The following is a 14,002-nucleotide window of genomic DNA, read 5'->3' as shown; positions in this document are numbered from 1 at the left end:
GCTGGTGTAAATCAAATGCTGACACGTCTGTGGTTGCCAGAACAGCGCAAGAATGAAAAAATACACGCACAAAAGGAAAGGCAGGGATCTGCATGTTTCTGCACTCACATATTCCCCCTGCAGAGCACCCAGAGTTGTTATCTGCGCTTCCCTTAAGAAGCCCTAATGTGCCTGGAAATTATGTTTAATATATATGCCAGTATATATGCTAGTATATATTAAACATGCCAGTGTGAGGGCCTTGCAGCAGTTTTGTCATGCTGCAGAATTAATCTGAGATAGGTAATAACTGCAGAAAATTAGATTTATGCTAATTGCAAGTTGGTGGTTCTTTTTTTTTTTTTTCCCCAAAGATTTCTAAGTCCCAGCACCATCCCAAAGAATCAAATCCGTTAGGAAGTACCACCCTCCCACACCACCACTTTCACCTCCACGCGGGAGAAGACCTCATTCCAAGCTGTTTCTCCTGGTGTTTATACGCAGTTCACCTTGCCTTCTCTCTCTGCATGCTTCCTGAGCACCCACCTTCCCAGCCCCACCGAACAGAGAAGCTATGCCTCTCTGAAACCCAGAGAGGACATGCCGTTTCCCCAGAGCTGAAACCAGGCAATCCGAGACACAGCAAAATGCTAACATGTTACTGCTCAGAAAGACTCATGGTGAAAATTAATAGAAGGGCATGGTTTGCAGCTGTCCCCCATCCATCGTGTCTGTTGCAGAGGGGTGAGGCCCTCAGTACGCTTGCAGCACGGTGTCTGACATGCCCGTCACAAGCTGTCATTTAAATTTCTCCAAGTTCTATGTTTAATGTCCGATCAGGTTGGAAACAGTTCAAGGCAAATCCCTGCAATTTCTCCTTCCAGCTGCGTCAAACAACTCTCTTAGCCTCAGTAATTAGTAGCTTAATCAGCTAAAGCACCGAACATATAGAGCCCTCAACTATGTTGCTCTGATGAGGGACACTGGGTCCACAGCATCAGCAGGGCTGCAAGTGCAAGAATAAATCTGCTGTGGATTGAAGGACATTTGAAATTCAAAATGAGCTTTCTTTCTGGGTAGCTTCAGAAATGTACAGGCTTGTTAGGAATCTTTCTTTGTATTAAATCATGGATCCTTTTGAAAAAAACCTTACACCCTATCACAGCATCTTTGTCATGAAGCAATGCACATGCTTACAGAGCAGGCAGAAACAGCACGGGAGGAGCCTTGTTGGCTGGACATGGGGAGAAAGAAGCAGCACTGGGGTGGGGTAGGTGGCAGCACCCATCCTCTCACATGCAGTGCGTGGTCCTGCCTCCTGCACAACGCGCTCACCTCTGCCAGATGTCCCCACATGCAAGGAAAGAGTTGGGTCCTGTCCCAGAGCTGCCTTCCAGGCTGAACAGCAGTGTTCAGAGGGGACGTCCCTGCTCAGGCTGGGCTGGTCCTGGAATCAAGATGAGCAATGCTACGCACTACGAGACAGGAGAAATGAATACCAGCCCAGGTAACACCAGAATGTACTATTTGTTCAGTTTGAGATTGTCAAAAATATTTCATTTCTGATGGAGAATGACTCCTGTATTTACTTCCACAGGTGCACTTCACTGAAAAACTGCATGATTATTGGTGGTGGGGTGGCCTTGGGTCTGCATGTAAATCGCTTCCACCAGGGAGTTTTAAGCACTGTAATTCACTTATTTATTCATCAAACACACCTCACTGCACTTTGCTTCTAGTCTTTTAACAATATACCCACTTTTAATAAAACTTTAAGAGGTTTTCCATACAACTTGCATACCCCAGCACCAGCCAGCCTGGCCCTGACCACTTGTATATTCTACCGTTGTTCAGTACAATGTTCAACCAAAAAGCATGCAGAATTAACATTCCCTGTGCTGTCAAACTGATTAGAGATTCAGCTCAGACGAGAGAGGAAGTGCACGGTCAGGGTAGGTTCCCGTGCACCTATAAATAGCTGCTTGACATGGCTAACACAGAGTCCAGCACCAGACATCTGCCCGGGCTCTGCCCCCCTTTTGCCTCTTGCCTGTACAAGTGGGACTGACAATGAAATGCGTCCTTTTTGACAAGGAGCTTTTGAAAAACACATAGGGTGCTCTGCTAAGTTACCCGAAGCTTACGGAGGTTGCCATTTACTGCAGCAGAAGGAGGGCAGCTGGAAGCCTGCCAGTAGCTGGGTCCCATGGGGCTGGCAGCAAGGGGACTTCTGTTCACCTGGTGGCATCACTGACTTTGCCAAATGACACGTGTAATCTCAGAACGTTTGCAAAATGCTCAAAAAAAAAACTAGGAGCCATAAAGCTCCTCTTTGTTCACTTCACTCCAACAGAACAACTTTAGGAACAGCTTTGCTGCCTGCTCTGGGTGAGGGTCCCCGGCGCTAGTGACACTTCTGGTCCCCTGCTGCAAACCCAAGCAGGCTGTGACACCTAGTGGCAAGGACCCTGACAACCCAGAGGAGGCTGTACGTGACAGGTGCTTGGCACCATCCCTGGACAATCAGCCACAGCTCACGTTACGGACTCTTCAGACTCCTCTTTACGCATAATTTCGTATTTATGTGTAAAGTTGAACACGCTGTCTATTTCTATTCAGGCTGACAGGAGCTGGTGATGGGATGGTATATCCACCACGACAGACAGCTCTCATGTGCTTTGCAGTAGGTGGGGAATGTCCTGTCCCAGGTAACCATCGAGGGAACCACACTGCCGGTGTCACCTCCAGAGCCACGTCTGTGCAGTGGCACGAGAGTGAGGTGGGCTTGAGACAAGCTTGGCCATTCGCTGTCTGACATGGCTTCCAGCCTGTGTCCCCCTACCAGCCATCGCTGCTGGTGTGTGACCAGCTCAGGTGTCCCTGTCAGTGCTGCCCAAAACCCCGCCTGCTGCCAGTGAGGTGGAGCAGTGACTGTGGCACCACAGGGCATTTCACGTTCACCTCTACCCCCTGCCCATCTTTTACAAGGGTTTACTTCACGTGTCAGCTTTTTTTTTTTCCACACTATTCAATTTCATGCACCACCATCAGTGGCCTATTCAATATTAGCTTGAATAATGATACAGAAATTAAACCAATAGGCTTTGCCTAACAAATGGAAAGGCCCCATCATACAAGGCTAGGCTGCATAAGTCAAGGATATCATCTGGTAACCGTGCTGCTCACTGACAGAGGAGAGAAGCAATTACTAAATACAATGTGTAAAACTGAGAAAAGAAGGTTAGGTTTCAGAGGGTCCTGGCTGTTGTTGGGGAGGATCCATGAAAGAAAGCTGGTGGCTGTCATGCAGCACACGAGCAGCAGCCCCTTTGTGGAGCTCCCTGCCACCCGACCGCAGCCCCTGTACCCAGTGGGGCCTGTCCCTGCCGACAGGCGAGGCCAGCAGCCGCGAGCAGCATGGTGCTGAGGCTTCCCTGGCACGCAGGCAGCTAAAATCAGGCCTGCTTAGGGTGCTTCGGGTCACTGGACTGTGCCAAGATGCTCAAGTCATCCCAACTCCAGCAGCCATGAGACATCAGGCACCACAGGAAGAACCTTACTAAGGTGTCAGTAGGACCTGTCTTTCGTCTTCCATCTGTCAGAAAACTTTGTTTTAATGCCTGAAACAGCTGCTTATTCAACACAATTTACCTGTGGGGGAGCCACAATCCCCTGCCCACACAAACCGGGCCTTCCTGCCCCACGCTGCTCTGCCCCGCGTTCATTGTGTCAGCGCTCAAGTGCAAAGCGTTCTTGTAGTGAATTCCTCTCAGCGCAGTCTAGGAACACTGCCCGTTCTTGTCATGATTTATAGCTTATGCCATCAGTTGACTCCTTTCTGAAAGATAAGTGGTTTTCCCCCTAACAACATGCACGTTTTCCACTGCCTGGAGGACCCGTGTGGAGCGAGATGCTCCGTCCTGGAGCCGATCGGGTTCTTCTCATGCTCGGCGCGCTGCCAGGGCGACGCCAGACAACGAGAAATAAATCGACTCGAAACTTGGCCGGAGAGCGCCTTCAAACAGAGGGCTGAAAACCCATCTTGATTTATTTTACAGAGGGGCGAAGGGCGAGAAACGCGATTCCACTCCCCGCGGTGGCCCAGCCGAAAGGGCCTCCTCGAGGCGGCGGGCAGGGGCGGCGGGGAGCAGCCTCGGCTGCCGGGGCACCCAGCTCCTGCCGGGGGCACCCAGCTCCTGCCGGGGGCACCCACCGTCGGGCTCCCCGGGCCTGGGCCGCTTGCCGAGGTCTCCCCGAGCCGCCCCAGCCCCGGGCCCGGCCTTGTGGGCGCCGCGCAGGCGGCTGCTGCCCCCCAGAGGCGAAGCCGGCCCGGCTCGGGCAGGTCGGGCTGAGGCGCGGCGTGAGGGGCCCTGGCCCTGGCTTGGGAACGCTCAGGGTTTCACAGTTTGCGATAACTGCATTTTATTTTCGAAATTCCGAATAAAATCTGTCAGTGGAAAAATTTCCCACTTTTTGTCTAACCCTGCAGGAGCACAAGAGCTGCAACCAAGAGGGAGCAGCTGGACCCACAGCTTTGTCACTCCAGCCCCCAAGCAGCTCTCGCCCTATTTTCTGGTTAATAACACTGGAGGTGCAGAACAAGCAAGGGAAGAAAAGAAATCTTTTCCTACCTTCCATGGGGAGAGCGAACCGAGCCGTGTCACTGCCCTGCACAGAAGTTATTCCCGTGTCCCTGCAAGCCAGCAAACCCTGCCTGGGGCGACCGGGCTCCAAGCCTGCCTGCTTGGCTTTAAGCAGGATCGTGGAGATCCCACCCAGGACGGGGTGGAGAAACCTCGCTGGGAAGAGGGCGAGCGCAGTGCACTCACAGCCTCTTCCAGTCCCTCTTCACATCTCAGCAGCCTTCACTGTGCCGTTTCCTTTCCTTTTTCCTCAGCATTCACCCGCGGTTCCTCTGACTGCCATCCCGCAGCAGGCTCAGCAAACACGCTTGCAATGGGGATTGAAAGTGACAGTGCCAAACGTGTGGGTGGTGCGGGCCCTGGCAAGAAATACTGTCAGGAAATAAGTACAGGAAACGTATAGTTTAAATCAGATGCAGGATGGAGAGTCATGAAACGCAAAGAGGTACTTGAAGCACTACAGTTATGACAGTGAGAAATCCTCAATTAACTGGAGAACTGCCCAACTGAATGAGCTCAGTGCAAAGCGCATTGCTGAGTGCTATTAATGTAGGCATGACCCCGGATACTCAGCTGTATTTTTACCATAGGCAATGGGAAAAATATGCTAAATGTAGTGCTCTTACGCTGAAACTGTTTCAAACAGCAAAAATATATTTTCTTTTAGACAACCTCCACACCAAATTTATTCTGGATAGAGAGCAGGCAGCTGATCATGGTTTGAATTTATTTTGCAATAAAACATCTAGCTGCCTGGTGTATTTGAGCAGGCACTGTTGCACGCTTGCAGAGAGGGCTTGTGGCGAGGCTGGCTGCAGAGACATGGACACAAAGTGGTCAGAGTGCAGGGCTGGGTCCCACAGCAGCCCACCTGGAGTGCTGGCTGGTTTGGGCTTCATTGGATTTTTTTGGGGGGAGAGACCAGAGGATGCTAGGAGGACATTTGAGCTTTAATGAGATTATTGCCTTCCATGTGCATTTACTCACAATTTTGGACCTATTCCCTCTTCCTTTGAGATTTTCTATGTTAAGCCATAGACCAGGCATGATTTTCATTAAAAATCAATTTAAAGAAACATAATATCAAAGTATGATAACTCAGCCATTTTTTGAACTATGAGAGAAAGATAAGAGTCAAAATGAAGCTGACTCCCTGCCTCGATGTCCTCCCTCAGACTGTTTAAGCCTCCAGCTCTCATGCTCTGTGGTGCTCAGATTTTTGTCTCACCTTCCAGGGCACTTAGCACCCAGAAAAACCCAGCCCAGCTGCCCAGCATCTCCTACAGCCCTTCAGAGGGTATTGCCTGCAGGACCCCAGTTAACAATGACTTCAGCTTCTAACATTCCTATGCTGGGCAATATCACTCTTCTAAAAGCAGGAAAAAGCTGCCAACAGCTGGGGCTGCTGCTAGTTCTGGGTCCACCCTGGGCTCAACACTCAGCTCCCCTCTCCTCACATTTCTGCTAGCTCAGAAGTACCCAAAGAGTTGTTTTAAAACCTAAATCCTCAGCTTTTTCTCGTGGTGTCAGGGTAGGCTGGGAGGCATGGGCACAGTGCACGCTGCTGGGCCATGCCCACACTCAACGTCCTGAGCTGTGCCCCCAAATGCTGGCCCGGTTGGCCAGAACACAGCATGAGCTAGCATCTGGCTGGGCCGAAGCCCTGGGACTCTTCCCACCCGTCCCCACAGAGCCCAGGGGGGACCCGTCCCCATGCACCCTGCCTGCGCCTCGTCCCCAGAGGCTGCCTGACCCCGGGCTCCTTCCCAGCCTCTCTGAGCTCTGGGCCCTCACAGGAACAGCAGTGGGATATTTTTAGCCTGTTTACAGAGACAGAGCAGTAAATTTTGGTGCAGCTCGCGGCCAGCAGTGCTAGCATGAGTGGCCACAGCCAGGGGAGAAGCCGCCAGTGCCTGGGCAGCAATGTCACAACAGTGTGCCTGGGGAGGTGCTGGCGCTGGGGGAGGAAGGGGAATCAAGATGGCACCAGAGCTGGGAGAGGACATCAGGTAGGTGCCTCCTGGCCTGCATTGGTACCAACATACCAAAGCTCACAAAGGAACACTAGTCAATGCTATCTGCTTTTCTCACTACACTTAGGGTTTGGTGACTAAAAAGTTGCAGACAGCAGGTTCTGGTGTGGACAACGTTATAGTTTCTTCCCCAAATGCCGCTTCAGCCCCATGACACCTGCTCTGTTGCATGGCAGAGCAGTAGCTGGTGTTCAGCACACTTCCCTGCTGCCTGCAGCCTCCCAGTCTGACCCTGTCTTTCTCCCTAAAGCTAATGAAGGTGTCTTCAGGCTTTCCAGCCATGTACACACCAGACCTGCTCCACTCTGCAGCCAGGCCCCCTCAGGCCATGGCTTGCTCTTCTTCACGGTGCCCAGGGTAAGAGGAGAAGCAGCTGTACTGGAGTCCTTGCGTGTGGTGCAGAGTAATAAGTACTATCTGTGCCTCTGCCCCTTATATTTAGCAAAAATATGTCCATGCTGTCTTCTCACAGCCCAGCACAACTTGGGTGCAACTCAGTTCTGGAAGGTCACCCAGGTCAGGAGCCAACACAAGATGGATGGTTCCTCCCAAAGCAGACCCGGCACAGAGCTGAGCACTCAGATACAAGCCCAGCAGGGGCCGATATGTACAGGCAGGGAGAATGTGTCTCAGAAGGGGCTTTGAGGCAAAAGAAATCCAGCTCAAACCATGAGCTGTACCCCTCCAGCTCAGAACAAGACTCATGTTAGTTCCACAAGCCATGGTTCAGGCCCAAACCCCCTGGGTGAAACCAAGACCATCTGCTGGTGGCAGATGAGCAGTTCCTGCCGGCCGTCTCCCAGCAGAGGCAACTCGAGGGCAACTTCACAAGTGGGACTCGTGGCAGCAGCCGTGCTCCGAGGGATGGAGGAGCTCAGAGGGGCTGGGACTCAGAAAGGACAGAGACAGCTTCGGCAGCCAAGAAGCCCTCACTGCAAATGCCCCGTGTTGTGTCACACGAGAAGGGAAACATGAAGCTGGGGATCAGTCACGAGCTGTCACAGACTAAGGAAATGGCTGTGAGTGATCACCAGCTGCCCAGCTGCACTGGCACGTCCCCACAGGCCAGGTCTCACCCTGCCACCCCCCTGTCGCACCATGCTGAGGAGGCCCCAGCAAGCTGCTGCCCCCGGGAATGGCTGGGGATGCCCAGGGCTCTGCTTGCCCCATCACTTGTGCCTGTCAAGGTCAAGTTCTCAGTTCCAGCCAAAGAAAACATTATGTTTTTTTAGGGTCACCTGTTTCCATATGATTTTACGAGGCGGTGCATCAGAAGGCTTCCTGCAAAGCAATCCCTGGCACCCATCCCGCCTGCCCATTCCTGCTAGGATGTGCCCTCTTCCCAGCAGCTGATGGAGCATGGCTGCACGTACCGGGGCCGAGCCGCCGCCCACAGCGCTGCTCCTGCTGTGCACGCAGCTAACACCTGCCCTGTGAGGCACACAGCCAGCCCTAGCGGGCATCACAGGGTGCAAAGTCCATGCACGTTGGAATCACAAAGGTTAGGCCTTGATCTAGCTCTTCGTGGTGCGATCAGAGCAGCTGCAGGTTTTGTGCAAGCAGACAGAATGGTGGCTAAGTGCAGACCTGCAGTTGAAAGATGACCTTTCTCAAAAAGGGGTTGGCTTGCCCCAAGCTTTGGTTTAGCCCCTTGGTTGTAATAAATCCACTAATACTCCTTAGGGAACATCAGCAGAACGAGCCTGGTCACAGCTTTGCTCTGCCTTCACGCCCATCCTTGGGCCCTCCTGCATCCTGCAGTTGTCCTTTGTTAACCTGGTATTGCTCTTACAGCTACAAATTGCCACTAAAAGCTGCAGAGTTCAACTTAAAGATAACCTAAGCATTGCCTTCCAACGCTGGGCTGCCTGCAATAACGGCTTGCAGGACACAACAGTACTCCTCACACCCAGAGATGCTCTAGAAAGGTTTTGCTCCATTGTATCTGGGTTTCTCCAGAACTTCTGAACTGACTTCACTCTGAAACTCTGCCACATCTGAAAGCAAAGCTCTGCAAGAAGCTTCATGCATTCACCCACCACATGTTCTTCATTGCTCCCAAGAGCATATGTATTTTTGCCACAATTACCGGGTTTAAAGTCCCCAGAGCAACACGGGCTTCCAGCAACACAGCTGTTCCCTACAGAGGTTTTGTTTAGCATGCACTGACTTCGTCCTGCCCCACAACTCTCACACTTCCCTCCCCAAGCAACGGGCTAGCAGAGTGTTTGTCTGCACGCTGACGACTAATTTCTCAGAATGTGAATTACTGCTCTGTTCTCCTGAGCTTTTTACGTATCATTATCCAAAAGTTGCTATCTCAGAGAATATTCCTTCCTTTACTCAGGCTTCCTTCTAGGCTTTTCTTTGCAACTGTTCGTGGTCATACGGCTTCAATAATTACTCGTGCACCTTGAGAAGAGGCTGCAGGGCACTGCGAAGCTTCTCTTGTTGCACACATGCCCGACATACAGACATGCCAAGTGTCACGTATGGGGCTGGGACTGCTCCAAATAAGTGTCACTGCACAGATCACTGCCAAGCAGTTATACTCACGATATAACAGTCTGAATTTGCTGTAGGGTACGGACACCTTCATATTTTAAAAGTCTACAAAACTTCAGCCAAAGCACTAACTTAAATACTGAAAGCTAGAAATCAAATTCTAGATAGACGTGAACATTTGCAGCTCTGTGTACAAACCATCAGTCCAAAACTCCTCCTTGTTCCCATGGAAAAAAATGACAGGCAAAGGCAAACACTCTGATGCAACACACCAGCACAACACTCAAGGTAGCAGCATTTAAGAGGAGCACCCTTGCCAAAAAAGCAGACCTATTCCCATTCCTACGGAAAAGGAAATTCCTATGATTCTACGAAGACCACAGCCCAGATGCTTCCTTCCACCAGCACAGGATTCAAACCCCTTCAGACTGACCTGCGAGGCGTTTTTCTCTGGTGCTCCTCCAGAAGACGTCCCACGCTCTGCTGGTGGAGTCCCTGGCGTGGTCGCTGAGGGCCCGCCGCAGGCGGTGTCTCCCCGGCTCCGCCATGCCCGGGGGGCTCCAACCTGCACAGATCAGCAGACTGGAGAAGAAATTGCAGCGGGTTAGGACTGAAGCCCAGCCGTTCTCCTGGCTTTTGCCTCTTCAGCTGGCCTGGAAACGTTTCCATGCAGGAGAAGCCTGCAGTTAACGTGATGAACGTCCCTCCTGTGGGGAGGGGGACAAGCACCCCCTGCCACCTCGGGCTGGCTGCACTGGGGGGCTGTGGCACCCACCCCGGAGCACTTCATGGCTCCGCAGCTCCACCCCCGTGCCTTATAAACAGCCAGTTCCCTGCCACGCAGGGCAGTAAACACAGAGTGAGGCTACGCAGCATCTCCTGGAGCAGGGACAGGATTTCAGACAAGGCTGTAACTCTGCATTCCCCGCTGAGTGGGTAACAGCTTCCTCACCACCGTGTCCTCTCGGAGCTCTGCGTGCTCGGGCGCGTGCCTGCCATCTCCTTAACTAGCATGCAGTTGCTTATTTTATTTGGGATGTCTTTTTTTTTTTTTTTTCGTAATTATTTTCACGGAGCAGCCTGGTCTAGAAGTGGAGTTGGATGCTTCTCCTGTGGCATGGGATTAACCTGAAGGAAGTTTTTTTGTAGAGCCTGTTCAAAGAAAGAGGTCTCCAGGCTGTCCTGCGTTACCCACTCACTGATGCACTTGCTGCCTCTATAAAGGGGGAGATTGGTTAATGCTGGGGCATTGCAGCCTTATTTTGTTTACACAAGCACAGGCTGGATCCGAAGCAGCAAGACATGGGAAACCCATCTTCCCAGAAACCACAGCTCCCTGCCAGCTCCCCCCTGCAGGGTGCCCTGCTCTCTGCCTTCAGGACTAACTCCAGACCAGGGCTGACACTGCCGGGCACCAACACGGGGCTGGGAAGCAGTTGGGGGGGGGGGGGGCGGGGCATGAAAACCTCTGTCACCTGCTCTGTCAGGTATGTGCCTCGCAATGGTGCTCACAGAAATATTCTCACACAAGCAGGGGCCTATTTAGGTTTGCTCCCCATCTGGGCAGGGAGACTGAAGCAGCTTTGTAACAGACGCAAACACCTGGCGCATAGCTCAGTACCAATGGAGCTCCTTGGCAAAATCCAACCTGAACAAGAAAATAAATTAATGGGGAAAGAACACAACTTGCCTACAAGCGATTGCTGGTGTTACATGTGTGCTTTACACCTCCCCATTTCTCTGTCTGACAGCAGGTTTGGGTCTGGCGTCCTAGAGGAATAAGCTGCGATGGTATTTGTTGGTGAGACAACTGATTGAGATAACGTAATTAACGTCCCTCAGCAGATGGGAACCTGAGGACTGGAGACACAGCTGATGACGGGCACAGCCACCACTTGGAAGCTGTGAACCGGGGCTGTTCCTGCTGCCCTGCAGCCCTGCACTTTGCAGCTTCCATCTCCTGCACAAAGCCGGGGCCACGCTGTGACGGCCTCTTCCCCGGAGCACTGCTTCCCTGGATAATGAACCACGTGAAAGCACAGAGCAGCAACACTCCCTGGCTGGGAGGCACAAGCACCTGCCTGGCAAATCTTCCCAGGTGTTTTCCTGCCTTGATTCTTACAAACTGAACCCTTGGATTAACGCTTCCACCTCGCTCTGGGAGTGACCTCAAGCTCACATCGACCGGTTCCTGCAGCCTGCAAAAGCAGCAGTTTGCACAAGGAATCCTGCAGCAGTTATAACCACACAAACTAAACACTCATTGCCAGCGTGCTCCCAGATACTGCTCAGCAGGAAGAATTGTTAGTTCCTTTGTGTCCTGTCCAGAAGTAAATTGGGCCTATCAAGGGGGATGCTGTACTTTTCTTTCCCTAACGAAATTTGGATAGGGCTCAGAGAATAGGAGACCACAGAGGATAAGGGAGAGGAAGTTTGGGGCTGGGGCAGAGAGGAAACACAGATGGAAGTCACCTATAAGAAAATGGCTCCACAAAAACGATTGGGTGTTGCAGTCACCTGCAATTTCATGGTGATGTAAAGAAAATGTGTTCAATAAAATGAAAAAATGAAGAATGAACAGTGAGGCTATTCACATAAAGGAACTAAAGCGCTTCCTGTTATCTCAGATGTGACCCTAGGCTAAAACAGGACACATGCTAAAAATAAAGCTACAGCCAGGAAAAAGCAAAGTTGTTCCACTTTCTTAGAAGCTGCTCACATTCACATCTCTGTCTTGGGACTGCTGCAAGGGCTGATACTTTTCTGGAAGCACCAGACCATCTCGAGATGAAGCAAACATCCTTTGTCAGCAGACGCAGTTAGGAAATTTTGGCCTTTTTACATTTTCCAGAATGTTAAAATATCAGATTTGAACAACAGAAAGCCAAGAACTAGTCATTACAGCCACTGCAAAAATAATCTGAACATGGCCGTGGTACTAAAGGCCAACACACAGCTATTCTCACGTACCATTTAGCATTTCCCTCGTGGAGAGCTTGAGCATTTGTGCATCTGGATTTCATCTGTGTCCAAGCGAGGCTGTGGGTGGGTGATTTTTTAAGCTTGAGCTGGCTGCAGCTGGTAATGATGTATTGTGATACTGCTGGTTCGCATTATCTCTCAAATATTTTCAGGGGTGTGTGAGCATGTGCATACTGTTAAAAAAGATAATTAATGACGTAACGGTGAAGGTTAAACTCGAGTGATTTTTTTTTTTTTCCCAAAGAGACAGCTTTATTAGCCAGCACTGAAGAGTATTTATTCACTGTCGAATAAAAAATACACAGGTTGAAGATAAGCAGCTTATCGTTCAGCCAGCAGCCTCTTGCAGCACTCAAGGCATGCTGTCAGAGCCAGACAAGAAACGTCCGGTGCCTGCACCGCCAGCGCCTGCACCTGCAGCCAGACCAGCCCCCGCTCCCTCCAGCCAGCTGATGCCATTTTGCTGCCTGGAGAAGCCTCAAAGCCAGGTGAGAACATCCCACCTGGCCACCCATCTGCCACAAGGGTCCCAGGGACCCTCTGTGTCCCTCCTGCAGCTGAGCAGGGCCTCAGCACCTCTGTGCCCTCCCATCAGCAGAGAGCTGCCCCCAGGGCAGTGGCTGCCATCCTGGGGATGCTCTCAGGGAGCAGGGAGGCCGTGGTCCACGTGGGATTCATTTCTGCACGTGTGTTTGAACCAGTACTGCAGAATCACTGACAAATCTCTTAGGTTCCTGCTTGTTGAGTTTTAAGATTTAGACTAGTATTTCAGACCTCAAAATGAAAATCTCAGAAAGAGCAGCCCAGCTTCTGACAAAAAGTTTCCAACAGAAGAGAGGAGCTGAATATTGCTGACAGTCCCCTGTATTCCAAGCAAGCAAGTACATCCTCGATCTCAAATCCTGGATCTTAAATATAACAAATTTCCCAGCTTGTACTAATTTCAATCATTAGTGTATTTTCAGTAAGCCCATTTCAGTGTCTGGTTTAAGCAGTATTTCTTCTTCCCAACTTACTTCTGACTTAGAAGCCCTTAATGCAGTTAAAGTCTTCTGGGTTTTGTTTAGAGATATGCTTGAAATGGGATTTTCTCACCCTTTCCCCTTTCTTCATGCCAAAAGAATCTGTTCCCAATGGAGCTCTTCTGAGCTGAGGCCATCCAAGCAGATTTTCAAACTTGTCAGATATTGTTCATTACCAACAAACATCTTTATTTTTTCACAATGTACTATAAACTGCTATGAGGTGTCACATAACACTGACAGAACTCAGTGCTTTGTAGCTGTAGAGAGGTTTTGAACCCGGAGATCTGTGCACGCCCTTGTGTTCCCAGAAGTGGCCTGGGGGCACTCGCAGCAGGGCGAGACACGGGCACAACGGGGGCCTCGGGTGCCCCCGCCAGCGGGGAGGGGGCTGAGCAGCACCGAGCATCAGGACCTGAGCAGGGCGGCAGTTTCGAGGAATTGGGATGTTTAATTCTTCCTTGCCTGCAAAATTCAGCTCTCTCGAACACTGAATGTCGTGGTAAGAGATTTTCCATCCCTGGCCTGCGTGTAACAGCTAAGGCGGTCGTTTCCCACAACAGAGCATGTCAAGGGAGCGGTCTCCCTCCCAGAGGGGGTTTCTAACCTGGTCAGATATCCCTGGTCAATATTCAGGCTCACAGAGCAAACCCCCCATCTGTAGCCCATACCATTAGCAAATAGCGTGGTGGTGGGAGAGCCTGCACCCCTCTTACCGCAGTCCTGTTCCTCTGTACCAGACAGCAACACGGACATCACTGCTTTCCTCCTCGAGAAGAGAGTTCAACCAAGATTTTAGGATTAATTACATAAGGAACCAGGTGCAAAGCGTACCTGG

General features: G+C 51.1%; 1 protein-coding gene across 12 annotated transcripts in view; it reads right to left on the bottom strand.

Moving 5' to 3' along the window:
• Positions 1-12,219, bottom strand: part of LOC310881735 (rho GTPase-activating protein 7-like) — a 56,140-nt gene extending 43,921 nt beyond the window's left edge. For 4 of the 12 annotated variants that reach the window (XM_083799365.1, XM_083799370.1, XM_083799371.1 and 1 more), the window contains exons 1-2: positions 12,131-12,219; positions 9,594-9,742 (exon numbers count right to left, since the gene is read on the bottom strand). Coding sequence is in view for 6 of the 12 variants with exons in the window: in XM_083799362.1 (XP_083655488.1) it covers positions 9,594-9,742; positions 10,113-10,174 (211 nt within the window). In the remaining 6 variants the exon portion in view is untranslated. Of the gene's footprint in view, positions 1-1,314; positions 1,427-4,610; positions 4,977-9,593; positions 10,603-12,130 lie in introns of those variants that run through there. The other 8 variants (XM_083799361.1, XM_083799366.1, XM_083799367.1 and 5 more) reach the window with 7 other exon arrangements.
• Positions 12,220-14,002: the final 1,783 nt, after the last annotated feature.

Source organism: Anser anser (assembly GCF_964211835.1).
Source record: "Anser anser genome assembly, chromosome: 14".
NCBI classification, from domain to species: Eukaryota; Metazoa; Chordata; class Aves; order Anseriformes; family Anatidae; genus Anser; species Anser anser.
Note: the sequence above shows the minus strand (reverse complement) of the source record. Positions and strands in the feature narration are given on the sequence as shown.